Source organism: Beta vulgaris, chromosome 8, assembly GCF_026745355.1.
Source record: "Beta vulgaris subsp. vulgaris cultivar EL10 chromosome 8, EL10.2, whole genome shotgun sequence".
Lineage (NCBI taxonomy): Eukaryota > Viridiplantae > Streptophyta > Magnoliopsida > Caryophyllales > Amaranthaceae > Beta > Beta vulgaris.
In genome coordinates this window covers 48636854-48660167 of record NC_079209.1, presented here as the reverse complement: position 1 = coordinate 48660167, position 23314 = coordinate 48636854, and the positions used below count along the sequence as shown (strand labels likewise).

Sequence of the window (23314 nt, the reverse complement as noted above, 5' to 3'; positions counted from 1 at the left end):
GGTAAGGACGAGGTGGGCGAGCAGTGGTGGTAGATGCGTGGGAAGGCTGCCATGTGTGCTGGGAGGATCCAGGACTGGTTGGAGCCTTGACACGATGATGAGCAGCATTGACAGTAGCAGGAAAGGACGAGGAATAAGACTTGAGAAAAGCGTAATTTCCTTGGTGATGAGCTTTTCGTGAAGTTCTTCAAAGGTGATAGAAGAATCACGGGCATTCATGGCATCAATAACGGACTTATATTGCTCATAGTCTAAGCCAGAGAGGATCTTTTTAATAAAATCCTCATTGTTCATAGGTTTTCCCATAAAAGCAAGATGATCAGTGCATTGCTTGATGGATTGCATATAAGGTGATGGATTGGGTTGTGTGGGTGAGTTGGGTAAGATGGCTTTTGATTTGTTTGAGATGGCCACGGGAAGGGTCGTCATAGGTAGTAGCTAATATTGTCCAAGCTCCCGCGGCAGTGCCGATTTGGGAAACAAGGGATACCATATCATGAGAGAGGGTGCCAACAATGGCACCAAAAACCAGACGATCTTGGCGGAACCAAGTAAGGGCAGCAAGGTTTCGAGTGGACACACCATTATCATCAGTGATAAAAGCAGGAGGAGAGGGGAAGGTACCATCAACATACTTCCATAAATCATAGCCAAGCAAGATGGCTTGCAATTGGGCCTTCCATGTAACACAGTTGGTGGAGGTGAGCTTAATTGCATTGTAGATTTGAATAAGGGTAAAGGATTTGGCATGATCAGTAGCATTGGGAATAATGGTGTTGTCAGTCATTGTTGAAGGAAAAGAAGAGGAGTAAAAGGATCGATATTAATCTGATACCATATAAGAAAGCTTTTCTTGTTAATTATTGACTGAGAAAAGCCTACATTATATAGGCATACAGTAGATTTTGAAAACAAACGTGCAGCCAATAACAAACATTTAAACTAAGCTATATAATGAAATAAGGCTAATATTAAGCTAACAACTTTGACTACTAGGATAGACATGTAAGCTAACAGCTTTGACTTCTAAGATAGACATGATAATATGTGAGATAATTATCCTCCAATAAATGGAACAATTAGATTGATGTAATATGAACGGATGATTTGGTTGATTTGAAAAAATATCTTTTAATTTGAAGTTTTTATTTTGAAGAAGAATACAAAGTTGGTTGATTAATAAAAGTGTATGTCAGGAGCTATAGATAAATGACGATGTCAGGAGCTATAGATAAATGACGATGTCAGGAGCTATAGATAAATGACGCTACTTATTAGAGTCTAGATACAAATGATAATGGAACAATTAGATTGTTGTAATGTAAATGGGTGAATTGTTTGACATTAAAAAAAATCATTAAATGTAAAGTTTTTATTTTCAAGAAGAATATGAAGTTGTTTGATTGATAAAGGGTAAGAAATTGTACTTTGAAAATAATTAAAGTTGCTTATTAGAGCCTAGGTATTGATGAGTTAAGTGGAATTTCTTGGTTTTTATGATCAACTTAATGAGTATAATGACTTTGTTGAGATTCTCGAATGGTCCATATAATTATGTTGTGTTACATATGTTAGCCTATTTTACTTCAAACCCACATTGGTCCATGTAATTTCATATGGATGAGTTTGAATGGTAGAGTTACAGTGTTCCTTGGTTGAAAAAATTTAGCAAACATGCACAACAAGCATAACAAGAAGATTCAAATTAAATTAAACCAATTGTTGAGATCTTAGCTTGTTTGAAAGTACTGTTAGGCTAGCATACATGTCGCAGTCTTTCAATTTATGCCAAAGTCATTGGTCATCATCAAGAACTCGGTACAAGTAGCATTCATTTTAGGAATCTATATAGTATGTGATTAATACACATTAATTATCTAGTGTTATGATTGGAATAATTTTGGCGATTCTGTTATCAGCTAGTCTAAATTTTCATGGGATTAGGGATGAAAGTGGGGCGGTTTAAGTGGGAGATCTGCCCCACATCTTCGCGCAACTGGGTGGGGGATAGGTCTAGATTTGGCGGGGATAGGGTAGGAATGGGGATGAAAATCATACCCGCAATGGGTGGTGGAGCATGTGTGGATTTTATGTTATACCCGCCTTCTCCTTCATCTCATACCATACTCTCTAATAAAAAACATATTATATATTAGAAGATTTATTATTAAATTCCAATTTATATACTTATATTACTAAAAATTTTATTTTGCAACTGTAGTAGTCAGCTTTGCTGATTACGTGTTTTTGTTTGTGTATGTTGATCATGGATATGCCTTATTGATCATGTGATGATCCATTTTGGTGAGCAGACTCTCTAGATCAATAGTGCATTGCCATATACAAGTTTATTTATCGTACATTAGTTTTATATACTTTATAGTTAGTTTGGTTTTAAGTTAACATTGACGTTGTTGGTTGACTTTTGAAATTGACTTTCTTGTTAATTAAATTTCAATTTTAAAGTTATTTATTATGTTTTCCTCTGCAAAATTCTGAATAAGCTGATACATTATCACACGGGCGATAATGCTTTGATGATTCTCTAAGTTTTATAATTAAAAAGTATTTTGGAAAAGAGAGAATTATTGGGTGCTACACCACCCTTCCAGGCTGAGTTCACTGTCAGAACGAAATAATACGCCTTGTCCTAGATTTTTCTACAAATATCGAACCACTCGTAGAACGGCCTCCCAATGGACAATCTTAGGAGCCTGCATAAACTGTGACAGAATGTGAACATAATATGCCAAATCAGGTCTAGTAACAGCAAGATAAATCAACCTTCCCATCAATCTGCGATATTTCTCTGCATCATCAAACAAAGGACTATCAGCCAAAGCGAGCTGATGGTGCTGCTCCATAGGAAACTCTGCTGGCTTGGCACCCAATAAGTCGGCCTTATCCACTCATAAATATTCCTTGCGCCCCCCTGACAATTTCAAGACCTAGGAAATATTTCAACGCAACTAAATCCTTCATTTTAAAACACTTTTCAATGTAAGCTTTGAAGTTCAGTAATGCTTCTTGATCATTCCCTGCAATAATCATATCATCCACATAGTTGAAAACATTCAGCTGAACTTGTCCTTTGGTCAAAGTAAACAAGGATTAGTCAAAATAAGACTGCTTAAAGACATAGGCTTTCAGAGCAGTGGCTAATTTGGCAAACCAACATCGAGGCGCCTGCTTCAAACCATATAATGATTTCTTCATCTTGTACACCATATTAGTGTTTCCTCCCTGAAAACTAGGAGGAATTTTCATATACACTTTCTCCTCCAAGTCACCGTGTAAAAATGCATTATGGACATCCATCTGATAAATATCCCATTTTTTCACCGCTGCAATGGCCAGAAAAGTACGCACTACAATCATATTTGCTACAGGGGCAAACGTTTCATTATAATCAATTCCTTTCTACCCGATGATGGTCAAATAGAACCAATCTGGCCTTCAACCTCTGCAAGTTTCCATGCTCATCATATTTTTCTGTATAAACCCACTTACTCCCCAAGGCCTTCTTGCCTAGGGGAAGAGGTTAATATTCTCATGTGCCTTGATCCTCCAAAGCTTTTATCTCAACTCCCATGGCGTCACGCCACCCTTCATGCTTCATAGCTCCTTTAAATGAATTTGGAGGGTGCCCTCAGTTATTGCTGCTAGAAATCTGCGATGTTTATTAGAAAACTTTTCACAACTAACATAATGTGTAATAGGATAGGGAGTACCTAAGGACCATTCCGAAATGGGTGCCTGAGTCGATGAACTTTTATTTTACTACAGTATGAGTCACATAATCCTGCAACTTTTTAGTTGAAAATTTGGTGCGTTTTGCACGCCCCAAACTCACTCTTTCATCCTCCCTAGTCCCTCCCTGCGTGCTAATATCACTGGCCACGCCTACAGGTTGTTGTGCCCCAACCTCCGGTGCACGTGGATCGGCCTCCGGCGCCGGCGCCACCTCAACATGTGGCTCGGTCTCCTCAGCCGACACACCTCCTCATCCTGGCCTGCTCGAACTCCCCCTTCAATATCAACGAAAATTTCAACAACAGGCACATGCAATTCCTCATCAAATAATTTCATTCATTCCAAGCTGTCCCTCCACAACCAATTCTTCACAAGTTCAGACACAACAAAAGAAAATTTAGTTTCAAGAAACTTTACATCATGGCAAAACAAAATATTTTTTGGTTTCTAAGTCATATAATTTCCATCCTTTCTGGGTATAAGAATAACCAACAAAAACAAATCAATGACTCCTACTAGCAAACTTATCACCTTCATTAGAAATATTGTAGGCATAACACAAACACCCAAAAATCCTTATATCAGTCATTGTAGAGGAACCGATGGAGTTCGATTTATAAGTAGTTTTTATAATCACTCCAAAATTAAATGACAAGCTGCCTGCACACAATCCCCCCAAAATTTTAAAGGTAGGTTTGGGGGGGGGGTTGATCGGATTTTTATGTCATCATTACTTGTCGAGATCTGCGAGAGTAGGTTCGAAGAGGAGAAGCAATGACGATCGATTAACGGAGATCGGAAAATCAAAGCGTCGAAGATTTCAAGGCTCGAAAAAAAATCGAGGCTAGGTCCGATGTTCTTAGGTTTGGTTTTGTGTTTTTTCGTGTTTGGAGATAAAATTTTCTTATGTTCTTAATACCAAGTTAAATTATGTTCAATTTCCATCACCTTTCTCATTCATCATCAGATTATATTTATACAAGCTAAGTAGAGAGTCCTTCTTCAACTGTGTTTAGGAAAAACAATCATATTCCTAATATACATCATATAATAGAGTCCTAACAAAACCATACTAGATTAAATGAGGTTTGTCATCAATCAAAATCTCCATCAACAACAACAAGAACAATGATAATATTAATATAGGATAATGATTGATAAGGTAACACAAATTAAAATTTAAAAACTTTTTATCCAGGGTTTTACCTAATTTTTCATCCGTAGTGATAGAAAATAATTTTAAAACAGTAAATCATTATGGTTGGGTGACAAAACTAATTAGGGAATGCACACAATTCACGAACAAGAACTCCAATCTTCTAAGGCCGGTCAAGAGCGCCATCAACATAATTGTAGTAATGATAACATCATAACAACAATTCTGTATAATCGAATTAATAAATGAACTCAAGTAATTATATGAAGAAAGATCATACCAAAGTTAATGGTAAAACTTGTCTATCATCTTCATATATTACTCTTTGAACTTTTGCAATTTTTATGCATTATAAATTTAGTACTTTAAAGATAGTACTACCGTGTTAAACTGTTAATAGTAATCTAAATTTAGGAACAAAACACATGTATAAGACTTTTATCATAGTCAGACTTAAAATAACTTTCTGTACAAATACACTACCCTTTTTTTGAGTAACACCTTAAATCACTATGGAAATGTAGTTTAGAAATGACAAATGAGATAATTCAGTGGACATATCTACTTATGAGTTGCATTAAACTCATTTTTGGATAGGAAACATGTGGCAACAAATTATATTATCAGAGAATAGAGATAACTAATTAAAGCTGGTAGTTGTAATATGGAGTAGTAGCTATAGGGTGCACTTTTGTTTTGGTGGCTAAGCAAAGAGAATGAGAAATAGAGTCAAGGCAGCTTGTATTATATGCTACTCTGTAGAAATCATGTTCAGTTAATCTAATAGTGGTCCAAAGCTTTTAAGGGGAGCTGTGAAACTCATGTGAAAAAAACTACAATATTGTCAATGTAATAAAGAGGTATATTTTGCAACAAGTTCAAATAAAGAATCTGTGCTAGCAAAAATTTATGCCATTTTTGTTTTATCATTTCATGGGAGAAAATTTTGAGATTTATGAATATTTTGTAGTACTTGTAAACAATATTTTTGGTGATGGAATTCGACTTGAGTTTGTCTAGGCAACCAACCGTTTGAGTCTCTTAGGAGACTCAAACAGGGGCATTTTGGTCATTTTAAGCCTTGGAAATTTCACACGCGTGTTGTTTAGTACCAATGCTAGGTTAGATTGGTACCATTGTCCGAAAATTTTGATACCAAAGTAAGGTTGTTTGGTACCAATCCTGAACAATGTGATACCAATACCAGGTTATAATGGTACCAATGTGTAACTTTTTGAGTGTTTGAGTCTTTTTTGGACTCAAACAGTTGGTTACCAAGGCTTTCTCAATTCGACTTGGGGCAAAGGCCTATTGATAGGGTACTCCCACCCTAGTTAAACCCAAAATAAACAAACAGTATATTTTATATGTACTTCCAAAATTAAGAGCCTATAAACAAATAGTATTAGCATGTTCATAATCTATGAAAGAAAATAAAGCTACTTGTCAATGTGATATAGGTGTTGGCATATTCATAATAAAAATGTTAGTATGTGTTAATAATAACTTGTCCTAAGTATATACCTCAATTAGTCATGGCCACTGGTGCGGGCTGGGTTGGGATTTCGCGGCCTAAGACCGGACTGTGAAATTCACGATTTGGACCGGCTGGTCCGCGGGTTGAAAAATCTTGGCCCACACCAGTTTGTTACCGGTTTTCACGGTTCGTGAAGCAGTTTTGACGGTTTGTGGGCTGGACCGGGTCAGTGAGCCGACATGAGAATTTTTTTTATTTTTTTCAAAATTATTTAATCATTAAAATTATTCATTATTGTTACATAAAACCTTTAAAATGAATTAAAATATATACAATTATTAATATTAATGAATAATTTCATTATTTTTGAATTTGATTGAATTATAATATAAGTATGCAATTTGATCAATATGTATACAATTTGATTAAAATATACACAATTTGGTTAAAATATTTACTTGGGTTAGGCTGGTCCGGTTCATGAGTCGAGCTGGACCGATTTCGTGGTCCGGACTGGACGATTTTAGTAGCGGGTTGGGCTCAAGAAATCTGGCTTATGACCCACCCACCAATTTCATGGTTCGAGCCTGGCTGGATCAGACTTTTCGCAGGCCCGACCCACACGGCCCGCGAGATGTGTTGGGTTGATTGGATTGCCTATTATGTTGGCCATCTCTAACTTCAATCATGACTCGACGTACTTCGGATGGGTTTTGAGCAACCAAATTTTAGCTAGAATTGTGGCCTAAGATGACTAGCTGTCTCATAATTTTTGAAGGATGTGGACATGTGGTCCTTGCTAAAACATGACTTAGCCGAAACGGTTTTTCACCAGGTACCCATGTGGTTTTTCAAAATTCATGGGGTACCCCTATTTTAAAAAAATGCACCAGGTACCCTTATTATTTAAGTAAAATGCACGAAATGCCCTTAATGACTAACGGTGTCAAGTTTCTGTTAGTCATTAGGGTTAATTAACCCCTCTAATCCTAATTAAGTAACTAAACCCGAATCTAACCCCATAAACACCACCCAACCACCACCACCTCCCCTTCCTCCCTCACCCCCTGCAGCAATCCTCCTCCTCCCTTGATTTCCCCAATGCACCCCCACCCCACCCCACCCCTGACAACATTCCCCCTCCCCTAGCAGCAACCACCAGTCCACCACCACCTCCTTGCGCTGTAGACCGAACCACCACCACCTCCCCTCTAAAACTGATTTCGAAAATCAATTTCGAAAATGGTTTTCGAAATCATTTTCAAAAATCATTTTCAAAATCATTTTCGAAAAGGATTTTCGAAAACATTTTCGAAAACCATTTTCGAAACTATTTTTGAAAACCATTTTCGAAAAGCTTTTGCGAAAACCAATTTTGAAATCATTTTCAAAAACCATTTTCGAAACCATTTTCAAAATCATTTTCAAAATCCGTTTTGAAATAGAAAAAAAATCAATGAAGAAGAAGGAGAGAGAAAAAGAAATGAAGAAGAAGGAGGAGCTACGAGAGAGGGGAGGGGGGATTTGACGGGGGTGGGGGAGCTATGGGAGAGGGGAGTTGCGGCTACAGGGGGGTGGTGGGAGGGTGGGGTGAGGGGAGGGCATGGCGGCTGTGGTGGTAGGGTTTAGGGTGGGGGTGAGGTGTTAGATTAGGGGTTAGGTTTAGAGGGTTTAATTTGGGTTAGAGGGGTTAGAAGAGTTAATTAGCCTTAATGACTAACAGAAACATGACGCCGTTAGTCATTAAGGACATTTGGTCCATTTTATTGAAACAGTAAGGGCACATGGTGCATTTTTTTAAAATTAAGGGTACCCCATGAATTTTGAAAAATCACAGGAGTACCTGGTGAAAAAACCCTAGCCGAAATTATGGTAGTTCATGTTGATCAAAACTTGAAGAACAACATAAAAGAAGCTTTTATACTTTGGTTTTTAGCGGGCCAAATGGGTTTGGTGAAAAATACTAAAATATATATGGGGCAATCTTCAAAATATAAATGGTTAAACTATTATGTGACGAAGAAAAATGAAGGCCTTTAAACTAATATGAAAAAAGTGGGTAATTAATTAAACAAATTGTCTATCATTTGAGATTATTTTGAAGATGAACCTCCCATGGATCATTTTTGTGTTTATATATATATATAAGTTGGTAAGATGAAAGACTTTATTGGACGGACATCTTGTATAGATATAACAGATATAATTAACCGATCGGATTAGTTAAGCAATATAAGTAGCTATATATCTTATTTAATCACATATACTTAATGCCATATGAGCTTGGGGTACCTCTTATTGAAATTCAGTTATCAAAATAATGCTCGTTTAATTGCTTCATGGCAAATGGGGGGCGGGGTTTTAGAAAGGGGAAAGGGGAAAGGGGAAAGGGAAAAGTTTAAGAATGGTAAAAAAAAAAAAAAAAAGAAAGTAAAGCTAAATCCTTAGAGCAACTTCAATGATAGAGCAAAATGAAAATTGGCTTAGAGTGCCACATAGATTTTTCTAGCTAACTCCACTTTAAGCCAAAACTCCTCCAATGGTTAGCCAATATGAGTATGTCCCACTTGAAGTAAGATAGTTTTTTTTTAAGAGAAGAATATAGAAATTGTTCACCAAAATTTCCACATGGGCCCACAATTTTAGCTCAAGCTAATTGGCTTAGTTAAGCTACATTGGCTAGCAAATGAAATTCTAGCTACTCACTCCAATGGTTAGGCTAATTGCTTAACTTTTTATTTATTTGCTAGCAAGTCCCTAATGTTCACCATTGGAGTTGCTCTTAGGGTACTAGATTGTTTGTTTTCAAATAACTAACAGCAACACTAGTGGATGAGGAGAGGTCTCACCTTGCAATTTCAACAAAGTTGGAACTACTTGATTTGTCATTGAAGTTGAGAAGAGATCGTAGTTTGTCAAAATCAAATAGTTTTGTTTAACTTTTTGTGGGTCCTACTTGCACCTTTCAATCTCACTTTCCAATTTTCATTTAGTAAATGCAATTGTGGGACCTACAAAAACTACAAGTTGTTGTAGCTTTTCATTGGCAGAGGTTGTAGATTGAAAATGTTGTAGTTTGGAAATCTGATGTGGCACACAAAGCTACAGGTGTTGTTGTGGAAGCTGTGGTGTATTTCATTTAATGGACCGAGATTGAAGCTGTTTGGAATCAAATAGTGTGGCTTCCAATTCAAGTGGTGAAGAAAGTGAAGAGTCTAACTATTTTGAGGAGAAGTATTGTAATTCCTAACAAGACTTCTATTAGAGATAGGGAGTGGTTTGAGTTGTTCAAAGCTAGATAAGCAATTGCGTTTGTGCTGTTGTTGTTTTTTTGGTTGTGGATGAGAGTGATTGTTTGTATAATTAGCATGTTTAGGCTCGTTTTCCTTCATTGAAGGCTAGGGAGTCCAACCTAGTTGGTTTGCCTCCCTCTTGGAAGTGGGTTAGGTTGTAATGGTTTTTGTGATCTTATTTTACTTTTCTTGCTTAGAAAAAAAAAATTAACAAAAGAGAAGGATTAATGGCAGATTGGTGGATCATACTCATTAAATTAACATGAGTATTATTTGTGAGAAAAAATTGTAAAAGTAAAACTGTTGCAACTTAGAAACAAAAACAAAAAAAGTCAAAAGTTTTGGCAATTACGGCCCGTTTGGTAGTCGTTAATAAATTGCGGTAATGAGAATGAATTTTAAGTACAATTTTATTAGGAAAGCACCCTTAAAATGTCCATGGGGAGGCATTTTTTCTCCATGGGCAAACAATCTCACCCCTAAACTTGTGTTTTTGCCTCCAAGGGGAAGCAATTTTCATTACCACTCATTACCACCTACAAGATGGTATTGGATGGGAATGAAAATTCAAGAAGGAAAGTGGACATTTTAGGATAAATTAGCATTACCATGGGAATGGACAATAATATTTTTCACAAATTTACACACAAATTCATTCCCATTACCACCATTTATGACCAACTACCAAACGAGCCATTAGAGTTTTGGAGCAAAAATAGAATTTTGGACCATTTTTAGAAATTTGATTAATCAAAAATTCTAAAAGGGGTGTTTGGTAAAAGAGAGTTTTAGAGAGAGTTTTGGAATAAAAACTCTCAAAATGAAAAAGCTCATATTAGGAGTTTTTTCTCTAGAGGATTAGGTAAAAGTATGTTCAATGACTTTTTTGCCTCTAATAATAATACTACACATATGTATTAAAATGTCTATAAAAATCATTTCACACAAACAAATGGCAATAAACTTTTAACAATCATTTAATTTTTATCAAACACATTTATATAAAGAAGTTGTCAAATCATCAGTCAAATCTGTTGAACAAAAAGTTTAAACTATAACAGCAAATCCTAAACTCTAACAACTAACTTCTATTTACCAAACAGGATATTTATGGATGTAAAATGTGGTACTATCATTTAAGGTAGCTAGAAAGACAACAACTCACCATGAACACATTAAATAAGTCTATACGATGGTTGTAGTTTGCCATTATAGTTGCTCTAAAGAAAATCCAAATAATTCACCACCACAACGTTTTCCACTACAAAATACAAACACCACGACCATAAATATATTGAACAAATAAACAACAAGTTGATTCACTTAACTCTTACGACCTTACCCTTTCATGAAAACCTCAAATCAAAATACTCTTAAATATTTGATACACAATTCAATTTAAACTGTGATAAAGTAGAATGAAAAAAGTTTGAATGAGTCCAACTTTAAAAAACCACTCTCTCCCAATTATAAACAATAAGGGCCTGTTCTCTTCGGCATAAAACAGCTGAACTGAACTTATCAAAGCTGAACTGAACTGAACTGAACTTATCGGAGCTGAACTGAACTGAACTTATCAGAGCTGAACTGAACTGAACTGAACTGAACTGAACTGAACTGAACTGAATTGAATTGAATTGAATTGAATTATATTACATTGAAATAAATTGAATGTAATAAATATATAAATAATATTTTAAGCAATAATAATATGAATATTAAATAATAATTATAATGATAAGTAATAATAATGAATAATAATAATAGTAGTATTTTGAATATTTTTAAATGATAGTTATAAATAAATAATATTAATAATCATAAATTATTAATAATAATAATAATAATAATTAATGATAGTAATGATAATTAATAATAATTATTTTATATTATTTGTATTAATATATTAATACTTGACGATTATATATAATAACAATAATATCTAAGAAGTAAATTAATATTACTATTTTAATAATTATATTTAATAACTTAAAAATATTTAGTAATAAAAATAATGATTGGGTTGGACCGCGAAAATTATACAATAAACCGTCTTGACGCGATTTGATTGGTTTATGGGCTAAAAAAAGTGGGTTTATTTGTGCTTTGACCTAAACCATGTTCCTCCTAATAATAATAGTAATAATAATTAGTAAAGCTACAATAAAAAAAATATATAGAAACAACAATAATAATAATAATAATAATACTTAATAGTAATGATATATATTTAAATAATAATAATAATAGTAATTAGTAAAATAAATTATACCAACATAATAATAATAATATTTAACAAAATGGTTATAAAAGAATAGAGCTGAACTGAACTGAACTGAACTTATTGGAGCTGAACTGAACTGAACTGAACTTATTGGAGCTGAACTGAACTAAACTTATTAGAGCTGAACTGAACTGAACTGAAAATAAGCTGGGGAGAACAGGCCCTAAGTGCAAACAATTTGAGGTTTGTCTTATGGCAGGAACAATATTACAATAATAATACAATATCATTACATGTTAACAATAATCTTCGATAAATTATTTTCCCTAAACGAGAAATTTTTGTATAAAACAAATAAAAATACTCCAAATAAGGACAGAAAAACTACTTAACACGTAGTAAAAGAGGAAAAACAAAGAATTAGCTGTCTAAATCTGAGCTCATAAACCAACAAATCTTATAGTAACCTCTTTCATTAGTTTTATGGGATTCTGTAAAAGATTTGCAGAGACAAATAGCTGCACACATGCAGCACCTTAGCATAGCCATATAGCATAACAGTCCATCAGAAACCTAACACAGAGGTGCAGTCATAATTTGTGCAGAAAAACACTTCTGCAAATCTAGAGAGAGAAAACAAAACTTCAAAAAAAATCTATAGAGAGAGAAACAAACAACCAAACAAAGTTTTTTTTTCAAAAAAAAAAAAAGAATTGGGGTAGCAAAAACAACAACAGCAGCAGCTACAGACCTCTCTGCTCATCTGAACCATTAGTTTTATCCATGTACAGAAGATTCTGCAATGCAAACACACCTTCTCTCTTTCTCTCTCCTCCTTTGTGGGCCCCTTTAAAATAACTATTTCCCCCCTAACTTTCATTCATATACTGCACTTCCCTTTTCTCTCAAAACCCATCTCTCTCTCTCTTTTTTTTTCTTTCATCTTCTACTTGTACATTTTCCTCTGTTTTTATTCACTTGCTTGTTCAGTTTTTTTTTGACATAAAAAAGTTGCAGACTTTTTTCTTGTGTTGTTAGTTTTCAAAGTGATGAGCACTGCTACAGCAACAGTAGGAGGTGGTGGTGGTGGAGGAAGAAGTAAATTCCCATTTACAGCAACACAATGGCAAGAACTTGAACATCAAGCTCTAATTTATAAGTATATGGCTGCTGGTGTTCCTATTCCTCCTGATCTTCTTTTCACCATCAAACGTAGTCTTGACTCTTCTCTCTCCTCCAAGCTCTTTCCTTACCAACCTTCTCCTTGTAAGTTCCCATTTTTTCACTCTCTCTACCTAATAATATTCTTTTTTACTTTTATCATGTGGGTTGTACACGCAATTTTAAAAAATAGATTAGAGAAGGTAAACGGACCTTTAAATTGTCCGTTTACCTTCTCTAATCTCTTCCTGTACCACGTGTCAGGTGGTACAGGAAGTCGTATTATTATTATTATTATTATTATTATTATTACGAAGGAATAATAAATTTGATGTTGGATATGTGAAATGATGGTTGTTTTAATAGTGGGATGGAACCCATATCAAATGGGGTATGGAAAAAAGATAGACCCAGAACCAGGAAGGTGCAGAAGAACAGATGGGAAAAAATGGAGGTGTTCAAAAGAAGCATACCCAGATTCAAAGTACTGTGAGAGGCACATGCATAGAGGCAAAAACCGTTCAAGAAAGCCTGTGGAATCACCTTTGACTACAACTTCAACTACTGTTTCTAATAACAACAATAATAATAATAATAATAATAATTCTGCTGCAAATTCATCACTGACAGTAGCAGCTGCTGCTGCTGCAGCATCTTTGACCAATCAATCACTGCTTAATAAGAATCCTTCTTCTGTTTCAACTTCTCTCTTTTCTCTTCCTTCCTCTGATTCCTCTTGTAATTCTCACCTCCTTTATCCCCATTCTTCTTACAATCACAAGGACTATAGGTATGTTTTCTTTCTACTTTTATTTCTTTATTTATTACTCTCTCCGTCTCAAATTAAATCGTATTTTTGTTCGGAGGTAAAAAAAATATTCAACTTTTTAAGTTTATATAGTACGGAAATGGTTGGAGTTTCAAAAATAGAGAAACAACATCAGGTTTTAACTAGTTTCCGAGCTAGTCTAGTTCGGAAACTAGTTGAAACCTGAGGTTGTAGAAGTTTTTGATAGAAGTGAGTAATAATGATATGAATTAAATGGGATGGTAAATAATTGCAGGGAAAGGTATTATCAAGGATTAAAAGAGGAGGTGGGAGAGCATGCATTTTTCACAGAGAGCTCAGGATCAAGTATGAGAGGTTTTTCAGGTTCATCCATGGATGAAAGTTGGCAAATTGGTGGTGGAAGTAACATAGATCATCATCAACAACAACAACAACAATCAAAACAAAGTGGTGGGTACCCTAATTACTTGCAGCAGCTTCAAAGTAATAGTACAACTAGTAATAATGGTACATCAGCAAAGCAGGAGAAGCAATGCTACATTTGGGGAAGAGATTTTAACTGTGATTTATCAATGAAGGTTGAAGAAGAAAGAGAAAACTTTCATGAAAAAACCACCCACCATTTCTTTGATGAATGGCCTATTAAAAGTGGTGGAAGAGGAGGAAGAGATTCTTCATGGCATGATTCTTCTTCAACTACTCAACTTTCCATATCCATTCCTTCTTCTACTTCTCATCATCATGACTTTTTCCTCACAAATTCTAGGGACTCCTAATTTTAATTAATGGTAATTAATTTATCCTCTTTTTTTTTATTTTTTTTTTCTTTCCTTTTTTAGGGTGGAAGAGGGTTTGTTTGGTTTTATTGTGTTCATGGTGTTGGCTTTTAATGTGACAAAAAATTGTTTGTCATATTATGTCCTTTCTTTTATTTTTTTATTTTTTATTTTTATTTTTTTTACTAATTTGTTTTATCTTTTTGGCAGATGGGTTTGAGTTTTTCAAGAGCTGGGTGTGAGTGGGACTCTGAATCAAAGGTCACCAGAAAAAGAGAGCTGTTACTGAAACTTGGTGGGTGGGGGTCAGTCTGCTACTTCTGCTGTTACTTTTCTTTGTTTGTTTGTTTATCCTCTCTTTTTTTTTAATTTTTTTTATCCTTTTTTAAGTTTTACACTTTTGTGTAGTTGTATCTGTCTATCTTTCTCTGTAAGTTGTGACTGATAGGACTTGTTACTGGGCTATGTAGAAGAACAGAATGCTTTTTATTGGTTTTTTCTGCAAAGTGTGACTGACTCATATTGTGTGACATATTTATCTTTCAACTTTCTGAGTCTTCTTTTTTATTTAGAGTATCATTTTTAAAGAAAAATAACCCATGTTTTTTTTTTCTCCTATGTCCTATGACCTTTTCTGTATTCTATTCTATTCCTTTCTTTTCTTTCCTTTCTTCCATGTGAAATGACTCAGTAGAAAATATCCATTTAGTACTTATTTTCCCTTAATTTTTAATAAAATTGGAGCAATTATTACTCGGGTTCACTTTGATCTTCTTGTATCAACTAATAGTGACAAGACGTCAAGTGAAATCTTGTTACATTCAGGGGCGAAGCTTTTGAGGGACTTAGGAAGTCGAAATTATAAGACTTGTATTTATGCTTAACTAACTTCCCTAAAATTGTATATAATTTATAGATTTGGTTGTATATATATAGAGAGTTTCGGGCCCCGTAAATAGATTTAGTTGTGTAAATATAGAGTTTCGACCCCCGTAAATACAAAGTTCTGGCTTCGTCTCTGATTTACTTAATGTTTAAAGTTGTGTATCGACGAATGTGTGATGCGGTTTGAGTACAAGTAGAAAAATGAGGAAGTGTGGTATATCAAGGTTTTAGGAGGTGTTACTTCCCTGTGTTTCAAAGGCAGATGACAGCTTCAACCCTTTTGGCTGCTTCTTTAGTTGTATTCAGATTTCAGAGCTTGTTGTTTGTTGTTTGTTTTTTAAGGCTTTCTACTTGTTTGATTATATTTAGGTTGGGCCCTCCAGATTTGCCAGTTTTGGCTTTTGCCTTGTGATAACTTCGTGTTGCTGAAACATGAAAAGTTTAAACTGCCATTTAAACTTATTAGCATATTGTAGGAGTAATAAATTAACTTGAGGAATCCTTTTTATTTATAGGGAGTTACTGAATAAGACAGATAACTAGATAAGTTACATCTATTTAATGTGTTTTAGTTAGCTTTATTGGAATCCAAGGTATAGCTCCACTAAAATGCTTTGAATCATGGCAAATCTAATCACTAAGTCAGTTCCTAATTGATCAGCATAATTTTCTGTTATTAGAACACAACAGTTTCATACCATATGATTCAAAATACAATATACAGCTACTATACATATCTCAATAAAAAATTACCATATGTCCATATTGCTCTTTACAACTTGCATGTCATATGATATGAAAGATTAAAAAGACTTCTGAGTTCTCACCTTAAAAAAAAAAATCTAAACTAGGATTATTTATTATGCAAGTCCTAGTCACACATATAACATTGGACCCTTAATTTGATACACTACTTATTGGTCAGAATTTACTTTATGTTATGAAATGACATATATTCACACTTTCACAAATATACAAAATGCAGATAAAGAAATCCAATAATGTTTAAAGATAAGATTATGTAGGACTTCCTCCGTTTCATAATGAGTGAAACACTTGTTATTTTACAACGTTTCAAATAAATGAAACATACCTTAAATGGAAAAAAGAAATTGAAAATGACAAAAGTATCCATCACAAACTTGTATGGTTTGCTTTTATCTCTCCCCATTTTGATAATAAAAAGGGTATTTAATGACTTTTTGACTTTTGAAATTGAAATTTATTAAATCTTGCATCTAATCCCTATATTTCAATTATTATGAAACGAAAGAAGTACTAAGCTACTAGTACATAATTACTTAGGTAGTTAGGTTGGTAAAAAGTGGTAACTGGTGCCCAAATATTTGGGTGTCCTGTGCGATTGCCCATGTTTCACATGTCATGGTATCACCGACTTCACATATATCACGATTGCGTACAGAGCCATATTTGGCCTGAGTTGGAGGGGGCATGTTCCCACAGCCCAAAAATACCAAACCTAGATTAATACTAAATGTTCTATTACCAACGGGATTAAAAGTTTCAAATTTACCTTTTATTACTGCTCCTTCATTGTTTTTCACATCTCAACAACTCATTACTTTCCCCTCTTTCTTTATATTATTTTATCATCCTTTACTTTGGAATTTTGGTTCACTAGTTGTATTATCACTCGTTCGATACTCCAAGAACTCAATTGTTCAAAGAGATTATACCAATCAATCTTGTTATTTCGCTGTTTTTTTTTTTTTTTGCAATTTTTGTTTTTTATTTGGCTTATTTAAGTATTATTATGATTTTTTGAAAATTAGAATAATGTTATACGTTTTTGCTGATAGATACTAAATGTATACATCAATTTAATTTTTCATTGTGATTATGCAATTATCAGATCTTGTACACGCATAATTATAATTTATTTTCTGAAAACTTTATTAGTTATCATTAAATTAAATTATTCTTGACTAATTTTAGATTGGGTACATTAACCTAAAACATTCAATTTAAATAAGCAAGTGAGGGGAACACATTTCGTTTTACATCATAAGCAGAATACATATAAGGATAGGAGTTAGCTCGAGTGGGTAGAGCACTCCCCCTTGACCCCTGAGGTCAGGGGTTCGATCCTTACCCCCAGCATTATGTTGGGGTGTTTCCTTAGAATGTTATGCATGCCTTACCAGCCAATGTGTTGGTATTTCCTACAGGCTAGTAGCCTTGTAGGGGTTATCCCTTGGGCTGACTTAATTTCCTAATCAAAAAAATAAATAAATTTAGCAAAATACATATATTCAGTAAGTAAGTGAAGGGAAGACATTTCAATTCACATCATAAGCATTATGCATATATCCAATAAACTTACAATTACTATTAAAATTGAAAAAGAGAAAAGGCCCAAAATCATACCTAAATCATGAAAAGGCACAACTACATTTTTAATTATTGCATATTCTACAAATCGAAAATTTTATATTACTTATTAAGTAGGGATCTGTTTTTGTACTTCAGTCATGTACCACCGATAGTCAAGTAGGAGATGGCAATGGGGCGGGTCAAGTAGGAGACCCTCCCCACTTGGACGGGGATGGGGCGGGAATGGAGATTAAAATCCTACCCGCAATGGATGGTGGAGCGGATATGAATTTTTTGCTATCCATATATATGGGTGGTGCAGGATAAAATTATTAATATTATAAGTATATAAATAGAATTTTAATCATATATATGTGAGACGGGCGGGAATGGAGGTTAAAATCCTACCCACTTCATTACCCGCCCATCTCACATATATATGATTAAAATGCTATTTATATACTTATATTATTAATAATTTTATCTTGCAAAATATAAATATGGTGGGTATGATGTAGGTACGAAGTGGGTGTGGATACCCATGAGGGTGGTAAGGGTGGGGATGAAGTGGGTAGAGGTGTCAATTCAGTTCAACAGTTCAGTTATGGTTATAACCAAACAGTTCAGTTGATATCAGTTCAGTTTGTATCAGTTGAAATAATTAACAGTTCAGTTAAGTTCAGTTAACAAACTTTTCAGTTCAGTTTAATTCAGTTTTTTTCCTTTCCAATTTCAGTTCAGTTGCAGTTTAAATAAGTTTTAACCAACCAACGGTTGAATCCATAGCAGTTAAAATTTGTCGCGGTTATTTTCAGTTTCGTTTCGGTTTATTTCAGTTATTAACGAAAACCACATAACTTCAACGATAATCGCATCGGTTCAGGTAGAAGTTAATCACACTCTTGTATTTGTTCGGGAAAAATTGAGCTTCATGTCGATTTTGGCCAAGTGTTTTTTCAGGTCCGGTTAAAAATTAATGCAACAAATAAGTGTTGTCGACACTTCCACAATTGCCTCAAAAAACAGTTGTACTTCATAAAAACGTGAATGAAAGTGACATCGGTAAAAGTGTACTTTATTACTAATATATATGATTTGGAATAAGACAAATTTATGTAAGTCGGTATTCAAACTTTTAGTTGTATGCAAATCATATCATATTTGGTTTAAAAAGGACGTCTCCTATCAATATAAATTATTATAAACTTCCTCAAAAGACGAGTTAGACGTTTTAAAAAAGATGATTATATCAATGTCTTACTCTTAGTGTATTAGTTCAATGGATTAATATATCTATATTAGTCATTAAGCTCTATGCATTTGAAAATTGAAAGCCTATAATCGATGTAAAATAAGTTGATTATGGATTAGCTCAAGGTATCTATGTGAATCGATAAGTGAAATCAAGATAACAATACTCCATTTAAGTTAATCGTTAACGAGTTATATTCAATTTGAAACTCACGTATCTTAGCCAAACTAAAAGAAATTACAATTGATATTAGATTAGATGAATGTATCAACGTAAGTCGATAAAGTAATTGAAACTCAAAACGTTTACTTAAGTTGAAACATGTTATTATTGGAATCAGTGTATCAATGTAAGTCGATAAACTAATTCAAGATAATAACAGTACTCTACCTAATTTAATCATCTTTAAGTTGAGTTCATTTTGGAACCGAAAGCATCTAATTCAGTTGTAACAAATGTAGAATGATGTAACTCAGTAGATTGGTTAATATAACAGTACTTCATTTAAGTTAATCTTCTATACGTTAAATTCATATTGAAACTCAAAACATCTATTTAAACAGTACCCTAAGTTTATTTCAAGATAATAATAGTATTCTACTTAAATTAATCATCTTTAAGTTGAATTCATTTCGGAACCGAAAGCATCTAATTCAGTTGCAACAGATGTAGACCAGTATAACTCAGTAGATTGGTTCAATATAACAATGCTTCATTTAAGTTAATCGTCTCTAAGTTAAATTCATATTCAAACTCAAAACATCTAATTTGAATTGAAACAAGTTAATATTGGATTAGATCAATGTATCGATGTAAGTCGATTAGCTAATTCAAGATGGCGTAAGTTCGTTTAAGATAATGGATATTGGATAATATTAACAAATGTATCAATGTAAGTTAATTAATTAACTTAATAGAAGATAACAATACTCTATCTAAGGTAATCGTCTTTAAGTTAAATTCATTTCGAAACCCAAATCATCTAATTGAATTGAAACAAGTTAATATTGGATTAGATCGATGTATCGATGTAAGTCGATTAGCTAATTCAAGATGGCGTAAGTTCGTTTAAGATAATGGATATTGGATAATATTAACAAATGTATCAATGTAAGTTAATTAATTAACTTAATAGAAGATAACAATACTCTATCTAAGGTAATCGTCTTTAAGTTAAATTCATTTCGAAACCCAAATCATCTAATTGAATTGAAACAAGTTAATATTGGATTAGATCGATGTATCGATGTAAGTCGATTAGCCAATTCAAGATGGCGTAAGTTCGTTTAAGATAATGGATATTGGATATTAACAAATGTATCAATGTAAGTTAATTAATTAACTTAATAGAAGATAACAATACTTTATCTAAGGTAATCGTCTTTAAGTTAAATTCATTTCGAAACCCAAATCATCTAGTTGAATTGAAACAAGTTAATATTGGATTAGATCGATGTATCAATGTAAGTCGATTAGGTAATTCAAGATGGCGTAAGTTCGTTTACGATAATGGATATTGGATAATATCAACAAATGTATCAATGTAAGTTAATTAATTAACTTAATAGAAGATAACAATACTCTATCTAAGGTAATCCAAATATTTTAATTACTAATTTAAATTATTATGAGTATTCGAAAATGGGGTTATAGAGTATGAGATTTGGGGTTTGAGCTCTATAAATTTGGAGCATGGGGATTGGGGTGTAGCCGTTTAGGATAAAATTTTAGGTGGGAACTTTACCTCCAAAATTGTGAACGTAGCTACCAATGGAAATAAATGGCGGGATAAATTCCCTCCAAACAAAACATTGGGCTAAATCTATTTTCTTATCGGATTGCTCACAATAAAACGTGACAACTCCCTCATTTCTTTAATATTTACGATGTAATATTTACAATGTGCATCATGGCTCCTTGCTCCTCCTCTGTTCTCTTTCCTTCTCTATGGTTTTCAACTTTTCATCTATCTCTTTCATCCTCTGAAACCCCTAACCATAATTATAATATTTAAACTTTTGATTTCTATTTTTCAAAAACATGTGTTATTTGATACTTCTAATCTTGAAATTTCAACCAAAATTCATGGAACCCGATCACAACTTTGATCTTAATTCAAAGAGTTTCTTAGAAGTCGGGAGTAATATCTACACATGTTAATTTTTAATTCTTGATCTTTGATTTGTATGAATAATTTATCCTATATATTTTTTTTTGGGCCTTTTTTTTCTCTCATTGATTTTCTCGACTCTCGCTAATGTGAGTTTCAATTTTATTTGAATTTCAAGTTTTTGGTTTCCCGTTTCTGGTTTTCTTCTTTCATTCCTTTTTAAACTTTTGATTTCTAAATATTTTGAGGTTCTTCTTTGGTATAATGGGGAAGATAAATGTGGATCTACACAACCCAGTTGAATGCTTTAAAATTTAAAGAAAATTCAAACACACACACTTTAAGAGAGAGAGAGTAGTGACCAGTTTTGGTCTTAATTCTGAAAGAAAGAAAGGTCCATGTAATTAGAGAAAGCTTTTAGGCTTTTGGTGACAACCCAAAATTAGTGATTTGGATATTCAAAAGAAGAGTAAGTTGGTGAGTGTTTTATGTTGTTAAGGAAATTGAATTTGATGATTATCAAGAGGGGAGTTTGTATTAATTTACTTTGGTTGTAGACCCAAGCTAATTTTTACTCTTTAAAATTATAATTAAGAAGTTTCAAGAGTAGAAAATTTATAGCAAGTAATATGATATTAATAGTTACGAAAAAAACAAACTTATAACTGAAAAAAGTTTATATCTCATATTTTTGTAAAAGTTTGATCACTCACTTTGATGGATTTGAAATTATCAATTTGTCATGAAATAAAGCTATATAATTATCATGATAAATTTTCATGTCACAATATATCATAAAGTTAAGTAAAATGTAAATTGAATTTGGAGTGTAAAATTAGTGAATTTGATACAGTTGAAAATTATTAAGAAATTAAGTTATAATGTCATAAGTTCAATACTAATAAAAAATTATCATGATAAAGTTTGTATGTGATTTGGAGTACTACCAAGAATTTGGGTAACATGTGAATTCGGTTCGGGTACAATTAAAAATCAATTTAAAACAGTTTCAGTTCAAATCAGTTTCAGTTTGAATCAGTTCAGTTAATTCAGTTAGATATTCGGTTCAGTTCAGTTCAGTTGATCGATCAACTTTTCAGTTTTTCACAGTTATTTCCAGTTACAGTTTGTTTCAGTTCAGTTGCAGTTCAGTTTTGGTTTTTCATTTACAGTTTATTTCAGTTTCAGTTCAACATTTTTCAGTTGAATTCAGTTATAGTTATTCTCAGTTCAGTTTAATTCAGTTCAAATTTCAGTTCAACCATCAGTTCATTAACCAAACTGACAGCTCTAGAAGTGGGTACAACGTGTGTATGAAGCCCATGTGGGTGGTGGTGGGGGGAATGGGTATAAATACATGCCTGGTGGGGCAGGGATGAGTCTGGAATTCCCCCCGCAATGGGTGGTAGGGCGGGGATGGGAATTGAAACTTTATGCGTGTGCGAGTGTGGAGGTACCATCCTCCGCATCCGCCCAGCCCAATTTTCCTCCCTAGTTCCAGTTAAACAAAAGTTAAGCTTTAAATGCAAGTAGCTAGAAGTGCTTACCAAAGATTTATAGTTGTTCTTTTGTAGCTGCTCCTCTGCTAATAGTAGTTACAATTGACCCATCTACTGAAGATTTATATGTTACTTTAGATGACTTCTGATATGGTAGTAGTTATGATAGACTCTAGCTACTGAAACCTGAAAGACGAAGCACTTTCTATTAGTAAAGCAAATATAGATAACTTTCAATTGTAAGTTAATCTTGTTTTTCAAAAATCCTTTGTTTAAATATTTACTGTAGATAACTCCCGATTTGGTAGTAGTTACAAATCTTATTGATCTATCTGAGGACTATCAGAAGGTTTTATGATCACCAAAAACAACCAATAGTATTACCGTATGCATGGAGTAATTTGTAAAATTACATATTGCTACCAATAACCAGCAGTACAGCATACTAACAAATCCTATTGATCTCTCTCTCCCCATCTCACTGCTTTCTCCCTCCATTGCGATGTTGCTTGATCTTCACATTTCAACTTGAGATTGAGTTGAATCAGTTACTTTTGCGTTTACATATTACAATTATTATGTTAACTTAAGTGTCACATCTTGT

The 23314-nt window shown here is 33.6% G+C and overlaps 1 protein-coding gene across 2 annotated transcripts; it reads left to right on the top strand.

The window, feature by feature from the left end:
* Nucleotides 1-12397: 12397 nt before the first annotated feature.
* LOC104883432 (growth-regulating factor 5) lies at nucleotides 12398-15176 on the top strand. Of its 2 annotated transcripts, none has more exons than XM_048635014.2 (4): nucleotides 12398-13169; nucleotides 13431-13854; nucleotides 14129-14304; nucleotides 14841-15176. In XM_048635014.2, exons 1-4 carry the CDS (start codon nucleotides 12953-12955, stop codon nucleotides 14870-14872), a joined length of 849 nt encoding a protein of 282 aa, XP_048490971.1. In that variant the 5' UTR covers nucleotides 12398-12952; the 3' UTR covers nucleotides 14873-15176. The 2 variants fall into 2 exon arrangements, with proteins under 2 accessions (XP_048490971.1, XP_010666262.1); XM_010667960.4 differs by having other exon boundaries at nucleotides 12418-13169; nucleotides 14129-14642.
* Nucleotides 15177-23314: the final 8138 nt, after the last annotated feature.